Source organism: Carcharodon carcharias, chromosome 11 (assembly GCF_017639515.1).
Source record: "Carcharodon carcharias isolate sCarCar2 chromosome 11, sCarCar2.pri, whole genome shotgun sequence".
In the NCBI taxonomy this organism is placed as follows: Eukaryota; Metazoa; Chordata; class Chondrichthyes; order Lamniformes; family Lamnidae; genus Carcharodon; species Carcharodon carcharias.
This window is the reverse complement of record NC_054477.1, coordinates 87787781-87805410: the sequence shown is the minus strand read 5'-3', so window position 1 is coordinate 87805410 and position 17630 is coordinate 87787781. Positions and strand designations below refer to the sequence as shown.

The following is a 17630-nucleotide window of genomic DNA, read 5'->3' as shown; positions in this document are numbered from 1 at the left end:
GGCAAGCTCGGGAACATCTGGAAGTGATGTCCACTGCACTCGGATTGCAAGGCATGATGGATTCTGTTCACCTTCAGGCTGAGAAGATACCGCCAGCATGCTAACGTGCTGAGGTCAACATTGGTAGGATGGTGGCTGCCGTAGAGACCTTCATTCAGGACATTGGTCCTGCACTGCTGTGTGGGTTCAACTCCATTGCTGATGCTATAGTTGGCCTCCAGTGCTGTGTATGCGAGACCTCACTCCAGCTACCCTTTCTCCTGGAAGAGTCAGCCAGGGGCCCTTGGTCACCCATAGGGAGTAGGATCAGCAGGTGTACCCCCCACCCCGGCCATCCATCTGGTAACTCTGGGAGCGTCCGGCCCATCTGAATCTCCTCTTCCTATGACCTCAGCAGCTCCAGCTCCTCAGGTCGAGGAGGGTGCCACTGCCACACAGCAGGACCCCAAAAGCAGGCTGTGGCCCTTCAGGTCTTGGCCCTCCAGAGGACACCCGTCAGGATCATCACAGGGCGTAGCAGGCTGCCTCCACCTCTGCTGTAGATGACTGGGGAGCACCAAGATGTAGCGGCAGGATTAGGAAAGGTAAGATGTTTTGTTGTTAAAGATAGCATCTCCAATAATGCAGCACTGAATATTGCACTGGAGTATCAGCCTTGATTTTTGTTCTCAAGCCCTGGTATGGACTTGAACTCAGAACCTTGTGATTTTGAGGCAAGTGTGCAACCAACTAAGCCACAGTTGACACCAAGATGATGTGGGTTGCACAGCTTGGGCACTGGTGTTGATCACTTGTACGTAACGTTCACTATCGTCAGTAAACTCCCAAGAATGTGTCTCTGCCTTTGATTCTTTGTTCCAATGAGCAGTGTTCATGTCACTCACATGTGAAACTTTTCTGCACAAGAAAAGGCAGCTGTCTCAGTGCAGGTCCTCTTCCCTGTGCTTTGTGCAGCCTTTGGATCAAAGTGATGGTCCGGCCTCACACCCCCTGGATACATTACTGATGCCTGCACCTTGATGGTGCTTGTCATTGCTGCCAGAATGTCATGGGCAGGTGTCAGAATACTGTCATCCTCTGTGTGTTCTTCGCACGTTTAAGGTAGGGCTGGCACCCATCTCTTCAGCATCTCTGACCAGAGACGCTATGCTCCTGAAGGGGTCAGGTGCATTTAAAGTTTCATGGATGCGTTTCTATGATATGAACCAGGTCATAAAGAGCAAGCAAGCTGCCTTCGGCCAGACAGAGCCTCTAAGAATGTTTGACTCTATGGAGTGTCCTCACTGCATGTCGTCATCGTCATCATCTTGCAATTGAGCAACTATTAGGTCCTCCACTCCATCTGCATGACGGGAGCATTACCACAAGAGGGTATGTGCTCTGCTATAAGACAGACTGGAGTCAAACATTCACAGATGCAATGTGAGGCTGTATGGTGTCTCCTCACTGCATGTAATTCTGTTAGTACATTAATATGCCCAGCAACATTTATGACCTGAATTTTACCCTCGGTGTGTTTGGGCCCGGGACCGATTGGGAAACAGGCTCCTGGCCCCTGAGCGCAATCGGCTCAAAACCACGATTTCACACTGGCAGGCCAATTAAAGCTCACCTAGCGTGAAATGCACCTTCTCAATGGTTGAAGGGCCAGGCAGCAGCCTGTCTAGCGCCAGGTTCAATAGCGACCCAGCTGCTGGTTTAAAAATGACGGAGGCAGTTCCTGGAAGGCTGCCAGCAAAGAATCATATATTTTGTGTTCTGGAGAGTGAATCTATGGCTGCAACAGCAGTTGAATACGCCAGGCGGGAGGGCAGGTCAGGTGGGCACTTGGCCCCTCCCATTTTTCAGATGAGTGCCTCGCGGTGCTTTTGGAGGAGGTGGCTGCTAAGAGGGACTCCCTCGTTCCCAGGGATGGAAGGAGGAGGCCATCGCACTAGACCCAAAAAAAAAGCTTGTGAGGCAGTGGCAGCTGAGGTCAGCAGACACATAACGTGCGATGCATATGGGTGCAGTGTCGCAAAAATTTCAATGACCTGCTCCGCTCAAAGTGGGAGTATCATGTTGGCATGGAGAACTGTTAATTACTGACTCGGGTGTTAAAAGTCCGAGTGCCAAATGTCATTGACACCGGAGCTGGCCAACGGGGTGAATCCTGGCCACTTGGTCTGAGTGCCTTGCGGCTCGAGGGTCATGACTCGGATATGCCCTGCAAGGTGTTCCTCAGGTACCTTTGGCCAGACTGCAATGGCGTTGCAGGTAGAGAGTGAACTAATCGATGCAACTGTGTCCTTTCAGAAGACGACGAACCATCACCACATTCAGAGGACTCCAAACTGCATAATATTGACCAGAATTGAACAAGACGCTTTGGAGCTGGAAAGCACCTCATTCAGCCAGTCGTGGAGAAGCTGGGGTGTCAGATGAAGGCAAAAGTGCAGTGCACAGAGGCGACAGTTTCGGATGGTACAAACATTCTTGTGTAGTCTCTTTGTTGATGGGAGCCTCAAAACTGGAGTCACCATTGAATGGCGATGGCACCATGTTGCAGATCTCCATTGTCTCACCAGGGTGCCTGGCATGGACAATGACAGGGTGATGACTTAATGACATGTCGTTGTTCTCCCTTAGATTCGCCAGCAGGCACTCATTCACAGGACACCGACGAGCCATCCCTGATGCCAGAGGACCACCAGGCTTCAGCTGCTCCTGTGTCACAGCCGCTTCTGAACCAGGCAACAGCACAGATACTAGCACCTCAGTAGACGTTAGATCTTTGGCTAGAATGTTGATGAACAGCAGTGAGGGCACTTCACACTCGCTTGAGGTGAAGGCGGAGGCAGAGAATGCCCAGGGTGACGGCACTTGGAGGACAGCTGGAGACCAGGATGATGCTGGGTTGAAGGCAGATGATGAGCCTCTGGAGTGGTCCATTAGGTGGCAGATGCTCGATATCCAGTGGGATGTGAGAAATCTGGCGGAGATCCATGAGGGTCTGTGTGCCATGGTCTCCGTTTTGGAGGAGTCCATGTAGAACATGACCACTGTGTTGACCCTCATGGCTGAGCACACTGCCTCCTCCATTTGAGAGAGTTGGCAACTCTCATGGAGAGGCAGCTCCAGGAACAGAATCAGGGATTCCTGGGGTTACATTTGGACCTGCAAGCCCTCACACAGGCACTGACCTCCAGGTGGTCAGTGCCAGTGTGAGAGATGGATGAGGCACCCAGTATCCCAGCTAGGTGCCTTTCCATCAATGGCAAGCAAGCAGGTCCCCAGAGAGACCTCAACATTGGCACATGAGCTGCCTGTAATCTTTGTGGTCTCCTCTCAGGATGCTCTGGATGATGGCAGCAACTCCTATGCCAGTGACCATGGTATCTGATGAGGCAGCAATGACTGACTGGGGAGATCCCAGCCGTGGCACTGGCCACTCACTCCCAGGCAGGGCCAACACAAGCTCCACTGATCAGACGACGACCACCAAGGTCAACTAGACTGCAGAGTCAGCAGACTGTCTCCAATGCAACAGCCAGTGAGAGGGAGGTTGGGCGGGCACCAAGACCTTGCACTCATAAATTTAAGGCCCCATGAGCACAAGGGACTGTTCACGAGTGACCTTCTGTTCAGTTATGTTTGTTCATGTTTACTGTTGTGGAAATGAACACTGGAGATGGTAGTGTTAATTTGTTTTGAGTGTGAAAATTGCATAATTTTTTTGTTATCATAATGGCCTGAGTATGCTTCACCTTTTTCCTTTTTGTGCATTAGTATGTAATGCTGGACTTGAGTTGCTCTATACTTCATTGCACAGGCACTGAGTGGACTCTGGGTTCAAATGAAAGGGTCATTTCAGACACCCTGGACCATGAATTGAAAGCAGATTCTTTGATAGTCTAGCTTAAGGAGCGTTGGATCAAAGCATCCCTGGTGTCCCTACCTTCCTGGAGGTTACCGAGGTCTGCCTCCATGCCCTCAGCGTTCTCCTCACCATGCTCCTCTTCTGATTCACTACTGGATTCATCCTCTGTGGCTTGTGGAGCTGCTGCAAAATCCTCTCCCTCCAGTGGGTCCCCCCTTTTCAGTTCCAGATTGTGGAGAGTGAAGCATGCAACCACAATAAATGACACCTGCTCTGGGGGGTATTGTAGTGCTCCCTCTGGTCCAGGCAATGGAAACGCATCTTCAGAAGACCTATGGCCCTCTCTATCACCACCTTTGTCGAGGAATGACTCCTATTATAATGCTGCTGTGTGTCTGTTCTTGGGTGGCGAAGAGGTGTCATAAGCCACCTTTTCAACAGCTAGCTCTTGTCACCCAGCAGCCATCCATGCAGTCAAGCTGGAGCACTGAATATCCTGGGTGCCTGGGAATATCTCAGGATATAAGCATCATTGGAGCTGTGAGGACACATTGCACAGATTTGTAGAGTCTGAGTATTGTGGTCACACACTACCTGCACATTCAAGTGGAATCTGTTCCTGTTGTCGTAGGCACCAGGCTTACCAGCTGGCACCTTGATGGCCATGTGTGCAGTCGATTGCACCCTGAATATGGGGGAACCTAGCAATCACTGTAAACCTTCTAGCTCGCTCAGCCCAGCTGGCCTCTTCTGTATGGTTCAAATCAATGTCATTACCTACCTGAACAGAGCTTCTGCCATCAGCTTGACACAACTAAGGACAGCTGATTGGGAGACTCCACACAGGTCGCCCACTGACCCCTGGAACGTGCCGGAGGCATAGAGGCTGAGAGCCGCTGTGACCTTCAGAGCTACTGGCATTGATTTTCCACCCGCACAATTGGAGGTGATCTCGGGCCCAATCATCTCTCAAATTGAGGGCACAGTCTCCCTGGAGAGGCGGAGATCCTTTAGCATTGTACCTTGGACATATTGAGGTAGCTGCATCGCTGCCTGTAAACCCTGGCAGCAGGATAGTGGCATCTTCTGTGGCCCCTTCTGTCTTGGACTACCTGTTGGCCCTGCGCCCCTTGTGCCTGCACCTCTCCTCCCACAGATCCCTCCCCTGGAATCTGCATTGGGACACCTGCCCCCCTCTTCCTCGGAGGAGGAGTTGCCTCCAGAGGACACAATCCCCATTACCAGGGTAACAGAAGGCTGTCTGATACCGGGAAAGGAGGGGCCACACAGTCAAAATCCTCCAGGACCTTGGAGACACCAAAGAGTCCTGAAATGAAGTCTAGAAATGCTAAGATGAAGCTCAGAACAGAGATGAAGCTGTCAAGTTCAACTAAGCAACCAGCAGCAAACTATCTCCTAAACTCCTCATTATTCTCACTGGCAATGCTGCTGACCCTTTTTATCCCGCCCTTGGATGAGGTTTTGCAAAATGTGGGCTGCCTGTTTTACCATGCAATGAACGCAAAATTGCACGGGCAACATAAAATCTGGATCAATTGGATTTCTAATGGCCTTAAATGACCTTTAAATTGATGGTGGGCATGGCTCCGACACCCGCACGTGCCCACTGACCTGAAGATCCCGCAGGCATGCAATGACGGGAAACTTGCCTGATGTCGTCTTGCAAGATTTTACACCCAATCGGGTCAGGCGCGTGCCCGCCCACCAGGCATAAAATCCTGCCCTATGTCTATAAACAGAATTCGCAACATTGATTGTGTCCTACTTAAAGGGAATGGTTTAAAACAAATAAATTATATTTTAAAATCTTAAAATTCATTTGATAAACATATTAAGGTGCCATATTCCTTCTCTTCTGCTGAAAGGGTGATGGTAGAACATGCTAGAATTCAGGGCAATTAAAATTCCTGCTGAGCAGTTAATTTTTGCAGCTGATTAGGACTTGATTTTAGTACAATGACATGTTATTTGACTAAAACATTTGGCCTATAATTGTCCCTTTTTATAGGAAGCAAGTTCTACATTAATTGGCTAAGCAAGTTAAAAATACTTAACTATTTTTAAAAAGCCACCATTTTTCCAATACATTTAAGCTCAGCCAGCAACTGCTTTTGTTAAAGAATGATTATACATGTAGAGAGCGCTTACTTTTCATGATCTATCTGAATGTATGACAAAATGTGAATTAGAAAGAGGAATCTCAATCACCCCATAGCAGATAGTCCTGGAATGGTCCATGAGAAAGCTTCATTTTGGTGACTTTTGTGATTCTTCTGTAAAGTGATTTTCATTTCATAGTAACATTAAAAATATTACCCCAGATATGATATGACTCCACAACCTCTGGGTGGATGACCCCATCAGGCAAGCTAGCTCACACTCTTCAGTTTAACACTGGAGTGTTACCACAAGAATTCCAATATAGGTTTTTTATTCTAAGCCATAATCTTGAAAGCAAATACTATCACTCTTGTGCAAAAGCATCAAACTGGAGGGGTTTTTATTTCTTCCTGACAGTTTTTTTTCAGAAATCATTGTTGTGAATTCTTTATGACAGAGCCTACCTCTGCTGAAGTCTGTGATTTTAGTGACTCTACAGATGATTCTCTTCTAGTTTGAACTACTTTTAAGACCCACCAGAATCCCAAGTGCTAATAGCTTGCGATTTTCATGTCTAACCTTATTTACATAATGATTCACAATTCCAGCTGCAAACTTCACCAATCCTGCATTTTTTAGGAGGCAAAAGTTACAAGCAGAATTTAAAGAATGATAATAATTAAGGGGAATGTTATCAGGGAGGAACACAAATTTAGAAAGCTTCTAGTGAAAATTTAAACAAAAGGAGCAGGCATTTCAGTCCAGAATGAGGAGGAGACTTGTAGGTGCAAGCATAAGTCTTTGTCCATGAACCAGTGATGCTAAAGTGTTTTTTTTTACAACCAATGAACTGTTTAAGTCTAGTTAATGTGTGGAAACACAGGAGCCAATTTGCACACAACAAGATTCCATAGGCAGCAGTGACATAATGACCACATAATCTGAATTTGATAGGGTTGGTTGAGGGATAAATATTGGCTAGAAAACCTGTAGAACTGGCAACTGAATGGTAAGATAAAAGCAAAATATTGTGGATGATGGAAATCAAACAAAAACAGAAAATGCTGGAAAAACTCAGCAGGTCTAGCAGCATCTGTGGAGAGAGAAACAGTTAACGTTTTGAGTTTGTATGGCCCTTCTCTTTCCACAGATGCTACTAGACCTGCTGAGTTTTTCCAGCATCTGCAATGTTTTGCTTTTATCTTTAGTGTTCAATTCACTGCCACTTCCAGGAGTGCCTACCTTGAAGTACTGCTCTTCTCTCTGACAGGATTTCCATTTGTCTCTTTTGCCCTGTTCACCTTCATTGATTTCCATTTCCCTCCAGATGTTTGTCAAAGTGTTTACCACAACTCACTTGCATAGCCATATTTCCTTCCTCAGTGGCTGTCTTCATCTCTGACTTACCCATGTGGAAACAAAATGGTAACCTCTAATGTCTCACAACATATAGCAGATCTCTACTTTCTCCCCCTCATCTGACACAGATTCTTAAGATAGGTTGCCAGAGTTGTTCTCAGGAAGGTTGGCTAGGACTGTAGAAATAGCTAGTGGCTTTCTTTCGGGAAATTTCATATAAACCATACTGACTGTGAGTGGGATATGTCTGAAGGACCTTCTAGCATAAGATTTAGACAGACATTTAGATTCTCACATGATATGACCGGGAGATCTGGTGCAGCTGTCATCAGGAAGATGGGTCTCTGCCAGCAATAGATGCCAAATTGAGAGCTGCTTCCTTTCACTGCTGCAGATGTTCAAGTGCAGATGTAGGCAAGAAAGCCCAGAGCACCACGTGACCTGCCTACCATTCTTTTTGCTGGTTCCCTTTTCTCAGGAGTCTTGTTTGGCAAACCTGGTGCAAATTAAGGGAGCTTAGAATTAATAATGGTCACTAATAATCATGAAAGCCTAAGTCCCAGCTGGAAACCAAACAAAATACAAGTAGGTTGCCAACTCTCCAGGATTGGCCTGGAGTCTCTGAGGATTGACATGTTGGCCAACAAATTGCTGGAGCATGGGGAAAGTCATGTGATCAAACCTCCAGGAATGCATTTAATCACAGTTGGCAACTCTAAATACAAGAAGGGTTTAAAAGGTGTAATGGACTTTCCTTGAAAGTGGATAGGACTTTTAGAAACTCTCTGACCTGCAAGTCAGCCTGAGACCTTGCCCTCTGCTGAGTTCCACTGGTATAATAGTGACTTGGCACTTGTGTTTCAGGAAACAAAAAAGGGTATGGAACCCTCTACGCCCACCTTTTGATACTTTAATGAACCTCCCACCTGCTCTGGGCCTGACTGGAATATTGATAGGAGTCACAACTTTGTTTCTTTTCCCTCTTGATACTATGACAAGATCTGTCAAGGAGATAATTAAAATTGGCCCCATTGTAAAAGGTTGCACTACATCAGATCCCAAATACTATAGCGCAAACTATTGTGTGACCTTGTGTTAGATCTCAAGTTAGCCTGCTTGAAAACTTGCTGTTGGTGTTGCCATTTTAGTTGAACTGGGATAAGAGGGACCATGGATGTTTATTAGGCACCTGAAATAAGTGCAACCTGTCAGTGACAGTGATGATGGGTGAAATTCTCAGTAATAATCCCTTGGTGAAAAACAAATAACAATAGGCATCAGCTCAACATGTCTCTTGGGGAAAATTGATAAGGAATATGGAAAGAACAGGCATCATAGTGTTCTACTGAGACTGAAACAATGTCTATAGTTTCTTTTTCTTCCAAACATTGTCGAATTGTGATACAGTCACTTGTCTGAATATTTTACTGTGATTATATTAGACAAAGTAGCTGTTGCACAACCATTTTCATGCACCGCCACATTTGTATGGAATGCCAGCTCACTGAAGTATGCATTTTTATGATAGGCATAATGTTTAAGTAGTAATTTGTATTTTAAATCTGTATCTCCCAAAAGAATTAAAGCACCAGTAAAGTAATTAAAGTATAATTGTTTATGTACTAACTTATTCAGAAACATTTCCACTGAATCTCATCAATTTAAAAAATGTAACTGATTAATTTTGTCTGACCTCACATTTTGTGCATAAATGCATCCATAATTTCTATCATTGAATCTTCTGAGATTCTTGGCTACAAAATTCTAATTACACAAGCATCAGGCACTGCTCCATCATAAAGCAACCCTGGGAACAGACAGAACCATTACTGAGCCAACTTCACAGATTTATGGTAAGATTTCATCATAAGAATTTAGTGGTTCACTCTGGAAGTGTACCTCCAGTCAGCTGAGCTCAGGAGCCTTTGGTTTGCGGGTTCTCAGTAGGGTTGCTAACACTCCAGTTCTCCTGGAGTCTGAGAAACTCGGGAAAAATCATAGGGGCATAAAAATTCAACTGCAGTGGTTCTCCTACAGCTTCCAGTCCCAACCAACTCCTGAGCGTTCTGTGCCTGCCTGTGTGGCTCTCTGGACCCACCCTGCCACTGGCTCTCTGGCCACCTAGCCCCTCCTCTGCACTCCCACGCTGTCACTAAATTCTTTAGCCCTGGCTATCCTATCTATACTCAATCCATTGATGGCTAATACTGGGTTCCTATGGCAACCCCTCAGCCCTGTGACAAATATCTGTTGACTGGCAATGTCCTATGCAAATGCTAACATCCTAGTAAGTGCACGACTCTTAACTCTCCTGACAAATGACTCCCACCCCTGGCAAGTGTCCTGTGACAAATGCTAAACCTAGACAAGTGCAAAGACCTCAGAGGTGCACCCCTATTTTTATCATATTTTTGTCGGTAGGTTTGCAACATTTAGTCCAAATGTGTGCATGATCAACACAACTAGCAACTTCTAATACAATAATTGCAACTCTTCACCAATGGAATGAGAGTTCCTCATGTGCCCATAGCAAACTTATCTGAAGGAATTGGGGAAAAAAAGCAGTATTTATAGAAAACACAAATTGTCAGTAGTGAAGAGTAGATTGCCCTTGATGCTTTAAACTCAAGTTATACATAAAACAAAGCCATCTAATTCCTTGGATTAAAATTATCATAGTCAAATGGTAAAACATGAAGCATTCTTAATAATGACAATAAGTAATCTCAGCCTGTAGCTCTAACTGTAGAATACAAGATTCAATGTCAGACACTATGTTATCTGAAAGCAGATCATGAAGATATCTGGCACCCTGATAATTAACTTTTCTTAAATTCTGGTGTTCGAAGTCTTAAGGGAATGAACTAAACTCCAATTATAGGCCCATAAACTAATATCCCACACTGCTACTCTAACTATGGTGTCCCATTGGTGACTGAAGTGTCTGACCATTGGGTATCTGGGGCTTGGCTTGTTGCATAATGCCACTTGACATGCAGGCTGGTAACACCACATCTTGGATGCCTGCTAGCTAAGGGGTTGAGGGAACAGCTAGCCACTGGTCTGACTGAACAACTTGAGAAAAGGTCAAATCATTCCCTTGAAGGCCAATTTATCTGGACCAGAAAATCTCTTGTGTCCCAGGCCATAAATCCATCCTGGGATTGTCATTCATTTCCAACTTCAAACTGGTAAACTTGTCTCTGCACTGAAGAAATATACTCCACCATACCATCTGCATACACAATCACCAGTCATTTTCATACGGCATCCTATTGTCCATTTCTTCAGTGCAGTGTTACCAGGTCCTGCTGCACTTTGTTTCCATTAATCCCCAGCCACGCTAATTGACCTAACAGTCCATCCTGGGTCTCAAGGAAATTCAAGACCAATAATTTTGAACATTGTCCCACCAGAAGACGCCACCTGAAATCTGAAAGGGGAAGGTCATGTTAACAGTGAAAACTTTCAACATGTGGGCGAGTGCAAAACTAGGAATCATAAATAAATTGAGACATATAAGATCCTGGGGGGTCTTGACCGGGTTGATGTGGAGAGGATGTTCCCTTTTGTGCTTGAATCTAGTACCAAGGGCCACTGTTTAAAAATAAAGGGTCACCCACTAAGGACAGAGATGAGAATTTTTTTCTCTGGGAGTTGAGAGTCTTTGAAACTCTATTCCTCAAGGTGGTGGAAGCAGAGTCTTTGAATATTTTTAAGGCAGATGTAGATAGATTCTTGATAAGCAAGGGGGTGAAAGTTATCAGGGATGGGCAGGAATGTGGGGTTGAGGCTGCAATCAGATCAGCCATGATCCTAATGAATAGCGGAGCAGGCTTGAGGGGCCAAGTGACCTACTCCTGCTCCTAACTCATATGTTTGTAAGTTCGTATGTAAGAATAAATTAAATCAGGAATTCAGTAGAAACCTTGTTACCTAGCGAGTAGTTAGAATGTACAACTTACTATCAGAAAGCACAATACACACAATGCAAACACAATAAACACCAGAGGGAGTAAGGAATAAAAGGATATGTTGTTAGGATTAGATGAAGCAAGATGGGAGGAGATTCATGTGGAGTATGCACAGATATGCATCAATTTGGTCGAATGTCGTTTCTGTGCTGTAAATTGTTTTATCTATGCAGAGGATGGTGGCCTTGTAGAACAGACTGCGTGGAGAGGCAGTGAGGACAGAGAAGTATTTAAGGGAAATTTGGACAGATGTTTGAATGAGTGAGCAGTAGATGCACAAGGATTTTTGAGACCTGCTAGATGAACTGCAGAATCTTTCTCAGCCTCATCCTTTTATGCTCCTCTACCCTTATATCTTAAGCACATTATCATGCTAGCCAATTTCTAGCATTGATTCTGTTGCTTGCTTGTGCCCATTTGCAGCAAGATGTATTAAGTCACATGCTTCGAGCCCGAACCATTAGATTTTTTGACTAGCTGGGGGAATAAAATCAAACTTGGAGTGTCGCAATGTACGAAGGAAAGGCCTGACTGCAATAAAATCAGCTCGTGCCCCAGGGATCTGTACTCTTATCACATTCTCAGCACAGTTACATAACTGGGCGGTGATTCGGCCGGGGGCTGTCCATGGTAAGCGAGTTGGCCGTGGGATTGCGCGCATTCACACATTTTGGCAGAAGCATTCCCCATTCTGCTGTCACTCTGGGAGAGGGGCGTGACTGGTGTGGTCACACTAAAGGACGGTGCTGGACAGGTTATGAGCCAGCAACTTCGAAAATGCAGAAAAGCCAGACCGAGCATCTCTATAAAATCTTAGTCATCGGCGATCTCGGGGTAGGAAAGACCAGTATTATCAAACGTTACGTGCACCAAAACTTTTCCCAACATTACCGAGCTACGATTGGCGTGGATTTCGCTCTTAAAGTTCTCAATTGGGACTCGGAGACTGTGGTTCGACTGCAGTTATGGGATATAGCCGGTAAGATTTTGTTAGTTTTTCTCAACCCGCTGTTTCAAGTAAAGAAACTATAGAGAGCAACAGTTTGCTAAGAAGCAGCGTATTGCTCTGTGTATGCCTGTAGAATACTTTTGCAGCTGGACAAACATTATTTTAAATTTTAAGACGTGCAGATAAAGTAGCATCAGCCCATTCTACACTGTGTTGTCGCTTAACCAACATTTATGCATTGACAGTAACTTCATCTGTATATTGTGACTTTATAAACTAACAGTAATTACATTGCAGTCATTATTTGGTTAAAAGTGAATATATCAAGTGTTGGAGAGATATCCATAGTGACAATCATTCTTCCAGGGGAAAACATCAACTAGATAAGCTTGCCCCTCCAGTATATATTGTGGATAATAATGGATGGACAGGAGCAAGAATTTTATGGTGGATTTAAAATGATTTAAAAGCACTATGAGATCATCTGAACGCTCACTAAAATTATTGGCAGGTATTGTGCACATCTGAATTTAGAGGTGTGTGTAAAATGATCATTTAGATTTGAAGACCTATACTTTTTTGTAGTGTATGAAAGAGACTTGAGTTCCACCAACATGGTGAAATTATGTTTTCGAGGCCTTTTTTGGTTACATGTTCTATTATGTAAAGCGGACGCAATCGATTCTACCATGTTAATAGTCTGTTGGTTGTCTCAAACTGCAGAAGGCAGCAGTTAGCCTGCCGGCAAGCAATGATCTGCATAAGTCATGTGTCGCTGTATCATATGATCCAAATCTGGAGTCCGACTTTCGAGTTACTTTGTTTGAATTACGTACGGCTCTAATTACAGATAAATTAGCTTGAAGAAATGTGACTTAGCTGTAAACATTCAGGAAAATGCAATCCTTTCTACATTTCCAGAATTTGATGAAATGGTTTAAAGTTGTGTGAATTTCATCTCACGGTGTTACCCAAGTATTTTCAGGGCAGTGAATTGAGTGAATGCTTTCCTTCCCAGGAAGCAAGAGATCTTTAACCATTTAACCACGATGGGAATATATTAGTTTTTGTCTGCTTCTCAGGTACGATACTTGGGGAAAAGATTTGAAGCCTATGTCCCAGACCCCTAGAGTGCCTGAAATTCATCCAACAGCATTTTTGTTCATGTGGTTTATAAGTATTTCTGTGCTGCTGTAACATAGCATTAAGCCCCTTGCAGACACTAATGAGGGGGCTAAAACCAATTCAAACTTCCTGTATGAAATTGCACAGAAACTAGGTGAAGCAGGGACCAGACATGCTCTGCTCAGTAGAAACATAGAAAATAGGAGCAGGAGTAGGCCATTCAGCCCTTCGAGCCTGCTCCACCATTCATTATGATCATAGCTGATCATCCAACTCAATAGCCTGCTCCCGCATTCTCCCCATACCCTTTGATCCCTTTCGCTCCAAGAGCTGTATCTAACTTCTTCTTGAAAGCATACAATGTTTTGGTCTCAACTACTTTCTGTGGTAACGAATTCCACAGGCCCACTACTCTCTGGGTGAAGAAATTTCTCCTCATCTCAGTCCTAAATGGTCTACCCCCTATCCTCAGACTGTGACCCCTGGTCCTGGACTCCCCCACCATTGGGAACATCCTTCCTGCATCTACCCTGTCTAATCCTTTTACAATTTTACAGGTTTCTATAAGATCCTCCCTTGTTCTTCTGAATATAATCCTAATTAACTCAATCTCTCCTCATACGTCAGTCCCGCCATCCCAGGAATCAGTTGGGTAAACCTTCGCTGCACTCCTTCTATAGCAAGTACATCCTTCCTCAGATAAGGAGACCAAAACTGCACACAATATTCCAGGTGTGGTCTCACCAAGGCCCTGTACAATTGCAGCAAGACATCCCTGTTCCTGTACTCGAATCCTCTCACTATAAAGGCCAACATCCCATTTGCCTTCTTTACTGCCTGCTGCACCTGCATGCTTACCCTCAGCGACTGGTATACAAGAACACCCAGATCTCGTTGCACATTCCTCTCTCTCAATTTATAGCCATTCAGATAATATTCTGCCTTCCTGTTTTTGCTACCAAAATGGATAACTTCACATTTATCCACATTATACTGCATCTGCCGTGCATTTGCCCACTTGCTCAGCTTGTCCAAATCACACTGAAGCTTCTCTGCATCCTCCTCACAGCTCACCTTCCCACCCAGCTTTGTGTCATCTGCAAATCTGGAGATATTACATTTAATCCCCTCATCTAAATCAGTAATATATATTGTGTATAACTGGGGTCCCAGCACCGATCCCTGCAGTACCCCACTAGTCACTGCCTGCCATTCGGAAAAAGACCCGTTTATTCCTACTCTTTGTTTCCTGTCTGCTAACCAGTTTTCTATCCATCTCAATACACTACCCCTAATCACATACGCTTTAATTTTACACGCCAGTCTCTTATGTGGGACTTTGTCAAAAGCCTTCTGAAAGTCCAAATAAACTACATCCATTGGCTCCCCCTCATCAACTCTACTAGTTACATCCTCAAAAAATTCCAGTAGACTTGTCAAGCATAATTTCCCTTTCATAAATCCATGCTGGTTCTGTCCGATTCTGCCACTGTTTTCCGCGTGCTCAGCTATTAAATCTTTTATAATGGACTCTAGAATTTTCCCCACTACCGACATCAGGCTGACTGGTCTATAATTCCCTGTTTTCTCTCTACCTCCCTTTTTAAATAGTGGGGTTACATTAGCTACCCTCCAATCTAGAAACTGTTCCAGAGTCCATAGAGCCTCATAAGATGACCACCAATGCATCCACTATTTCTACAGCCACTTCCTTAAGTGCTCTGGGATATACCCGGGGACTTATTGGCCTTCAATCCCATCAGTATGCCATTGCCTATCCACCGTCATCCCTTTAAGTAACATTTCCCAATCCATTATAACCAACTCGCGCCTCATACCATCGTAATTTCCTTTATTAGGATTCAGGATCCAAGTCTCAGAATCAACTATGTTGCCCTCCATCTTGATGAAGAATTCTATCATATTATGGTTGCTCATCCTCAAGGGGCCTCACACAACTGGATTGCCAATTATTCCTTTCTCATTACACAATACCCAGTCAAGGATGGCCTATTCTCTCGTTGGTACCTCAATGTATTGGTCCAGAAAAACATCCTGTATACACTCCAGGAATTCTTCCTCTACGGTATTGTTACTAATTTGATTTGCCCAATCTATATGCACATTAAAGTCACCCATAATTACAGATGTTTATTTATTAAATGCGTCTCTAATTTCCTGTTTAATGCCATTCCCAACATCACCACTACAGTTTGGGGGTCTGTATACAACTTCCACTAATGCTTTTTGCCCCTTAATGTTTCTCAGCTCTACTCATACAAATTCCACATCGTCGGAGATAATATCTTTCCTCACTATTGTGTTAATTACCTCTTTAACCAGCAATGCAACTCCACCGCCTTTTCCTTTTTGTCTGTCCTTCCTAAATACTGAATACCCCTGGATGTTCAGTTCCCATCCCTGGTCACCCTACAGCCATGTCTCCGTAATCCCGACTATATCATATATCTTTACATCTATTTGTGCGGTCAATTCATCCACTTTATTGCGAATGCTCCTCGCATTAAGGCACAAAGCCTTAAGGCTTGTCTTTTTAACATTACTTGTCCCATTCCCACTATTTTTCACTGAGGCCCTGTTTTATTCTTGCCCTTGATTTCTCTGACTATCACTTTTCTTATTCAGCTTTTTGTCTTTTGTTCTTGTCTTTGATTCCCCTTCCTCTGACTCTTTGCATAGGTTCCCATCCCCCTGCCATTTTAGTTTAAACCCTCCCCAACCACTCTAGCAAATGTTCCCCCTAGGACATCAGTCCTGGTCCTGCCCAGTAGTTACAGTTCCATCTGCAGTTTAGTCAATAGCCGTTAAAGGTACTGCTGGAGGCCACATAGATGAAGGTAAATTATTTCTTCTTAACTTAACTCAGAGCCCAGAAAAGCAGGAGTTTTCCTTGATCTCCTTGCGCCCACTGCAAAACTTTTGCTGTGGCCATTCTATACTTAGACCTGTCGCCTCCCCCCGCCCCTCCCTCTCCCTCCTCATGACACCCACCACCCCCTTCCCCTTCCTCCCCTCTCCCCCATTCCCCTCCCCCTCCCCCGTTCACCTCCCATTTACCTAAGACCTGCTGAGGGCCATTGCCACACAGAATCACAGAATTGTTACGTTGCAGAAGGAGGCCATTTAGTCCATTGTGTCTGCATCGGCCCTCTGAGCATTTTAACTTAGTGCCAATCTCCTGCCTCTTTCCCATAACCCTGAATGTTGTTTCTATTTAAATATTCATCTAATGCCCTCTTGAATGCCTCAATTGAACCTGCCTCCACCACACTTCCAGGCAGTGCATTCCAAACCCTAACTACTCGCTGTGTGAAAAAGTTTTTTCTTCCCTCACATTTACTTCTTTTGCAAAACACTTTAAAACTGTACCCTCTGGCTCTCCATCTGTTCATGAGCAGGAACAGTTTCCTCCTATCACTCTGCCCAGACTCCTCATGATTTTGAAAACTTCTATCAAGTTTCCTCTTAGCCTTCTCCTCTCCAAGGAAAACAATCCCAACTACTCCACTCTTTCCTCATAACTGAAGTGTTTCATCCCTGGTACCATTCTTGTAAACCTCTTTTGCACTTTCTCCATGTGTTCACATCCTTCCTATAGTGTGGTGCCCAGAACTGTACACAATCCTCCAGCTGAAGTCTAACTAGTGTCTTATATAAGTTCACCAAAACCTCCCTGTGCTTCTACTTTATGCCCCTATTAATGAAGCCTAGAATACTGTACACTTTAGAAACCATTCTCTGTACCTGTCCTGCCACCTTTAATGACTTATCTACATATACATTCATGTCTATCTGCTCCTGCACACCCCTTAGAACCACCCTTTATTTTATACTGTCTCTCCATGTTCTTAGTACCAAAGTTTATCACCTCACACTTCTCCACATTGAACTTCACCTGCCACCTATCTGCCCACTCCACCAATGTGTAAATGTCCTTTTGAAGTTCTACACTGCCCTCCTCATAGTTTATAACTCTCCTAAGTTTTGTGTTGTCTGCAAACTTTGAAATTGTCCCCTGCACACCAAGATCTAGATCATTTATTTATTCGCAACAGGCTCAGATTGGCCCCATGAAAACCAGCAAGTTTCCTCAGGGGTCACGACAGGGGCCTGCAATGCTCTCAAATTCAGATGAGCTCTCAGTTTCAGATGAACCTCATGTTTTTAGCTTTTGGCATACACTGTCAACTTGCTGCCCAACATGCTTGGCATAACAACAAAT

At 44.5% G+C, this 17630-nt stretch overlaps 1 protein-coding gene across 1 annotated transcript in view; it reads left to right on the top strand.

Annotated features, from left to right (window-relative positions):
* The first annotated feature begins 12044 nt into the window (after positions 1–12044).
* Positions 12045–17630, top strand: part of LOC121284183 (ras-related protein Rab-38-like) — a 66813-nt gene continuing 61227 nt past the window's right edge. The window contains exon 1 of the mRNA XM_041199429.1: positions 12045–12292. Within this exon, the coding sequence (XP_041055363.1) occupies positions 12091–12292 (202 nt within the window). The 5' untranslated portion in view covers positions 12045–12090. The remainder of the gene's footprint in view (positions 12293–17630) is intronic.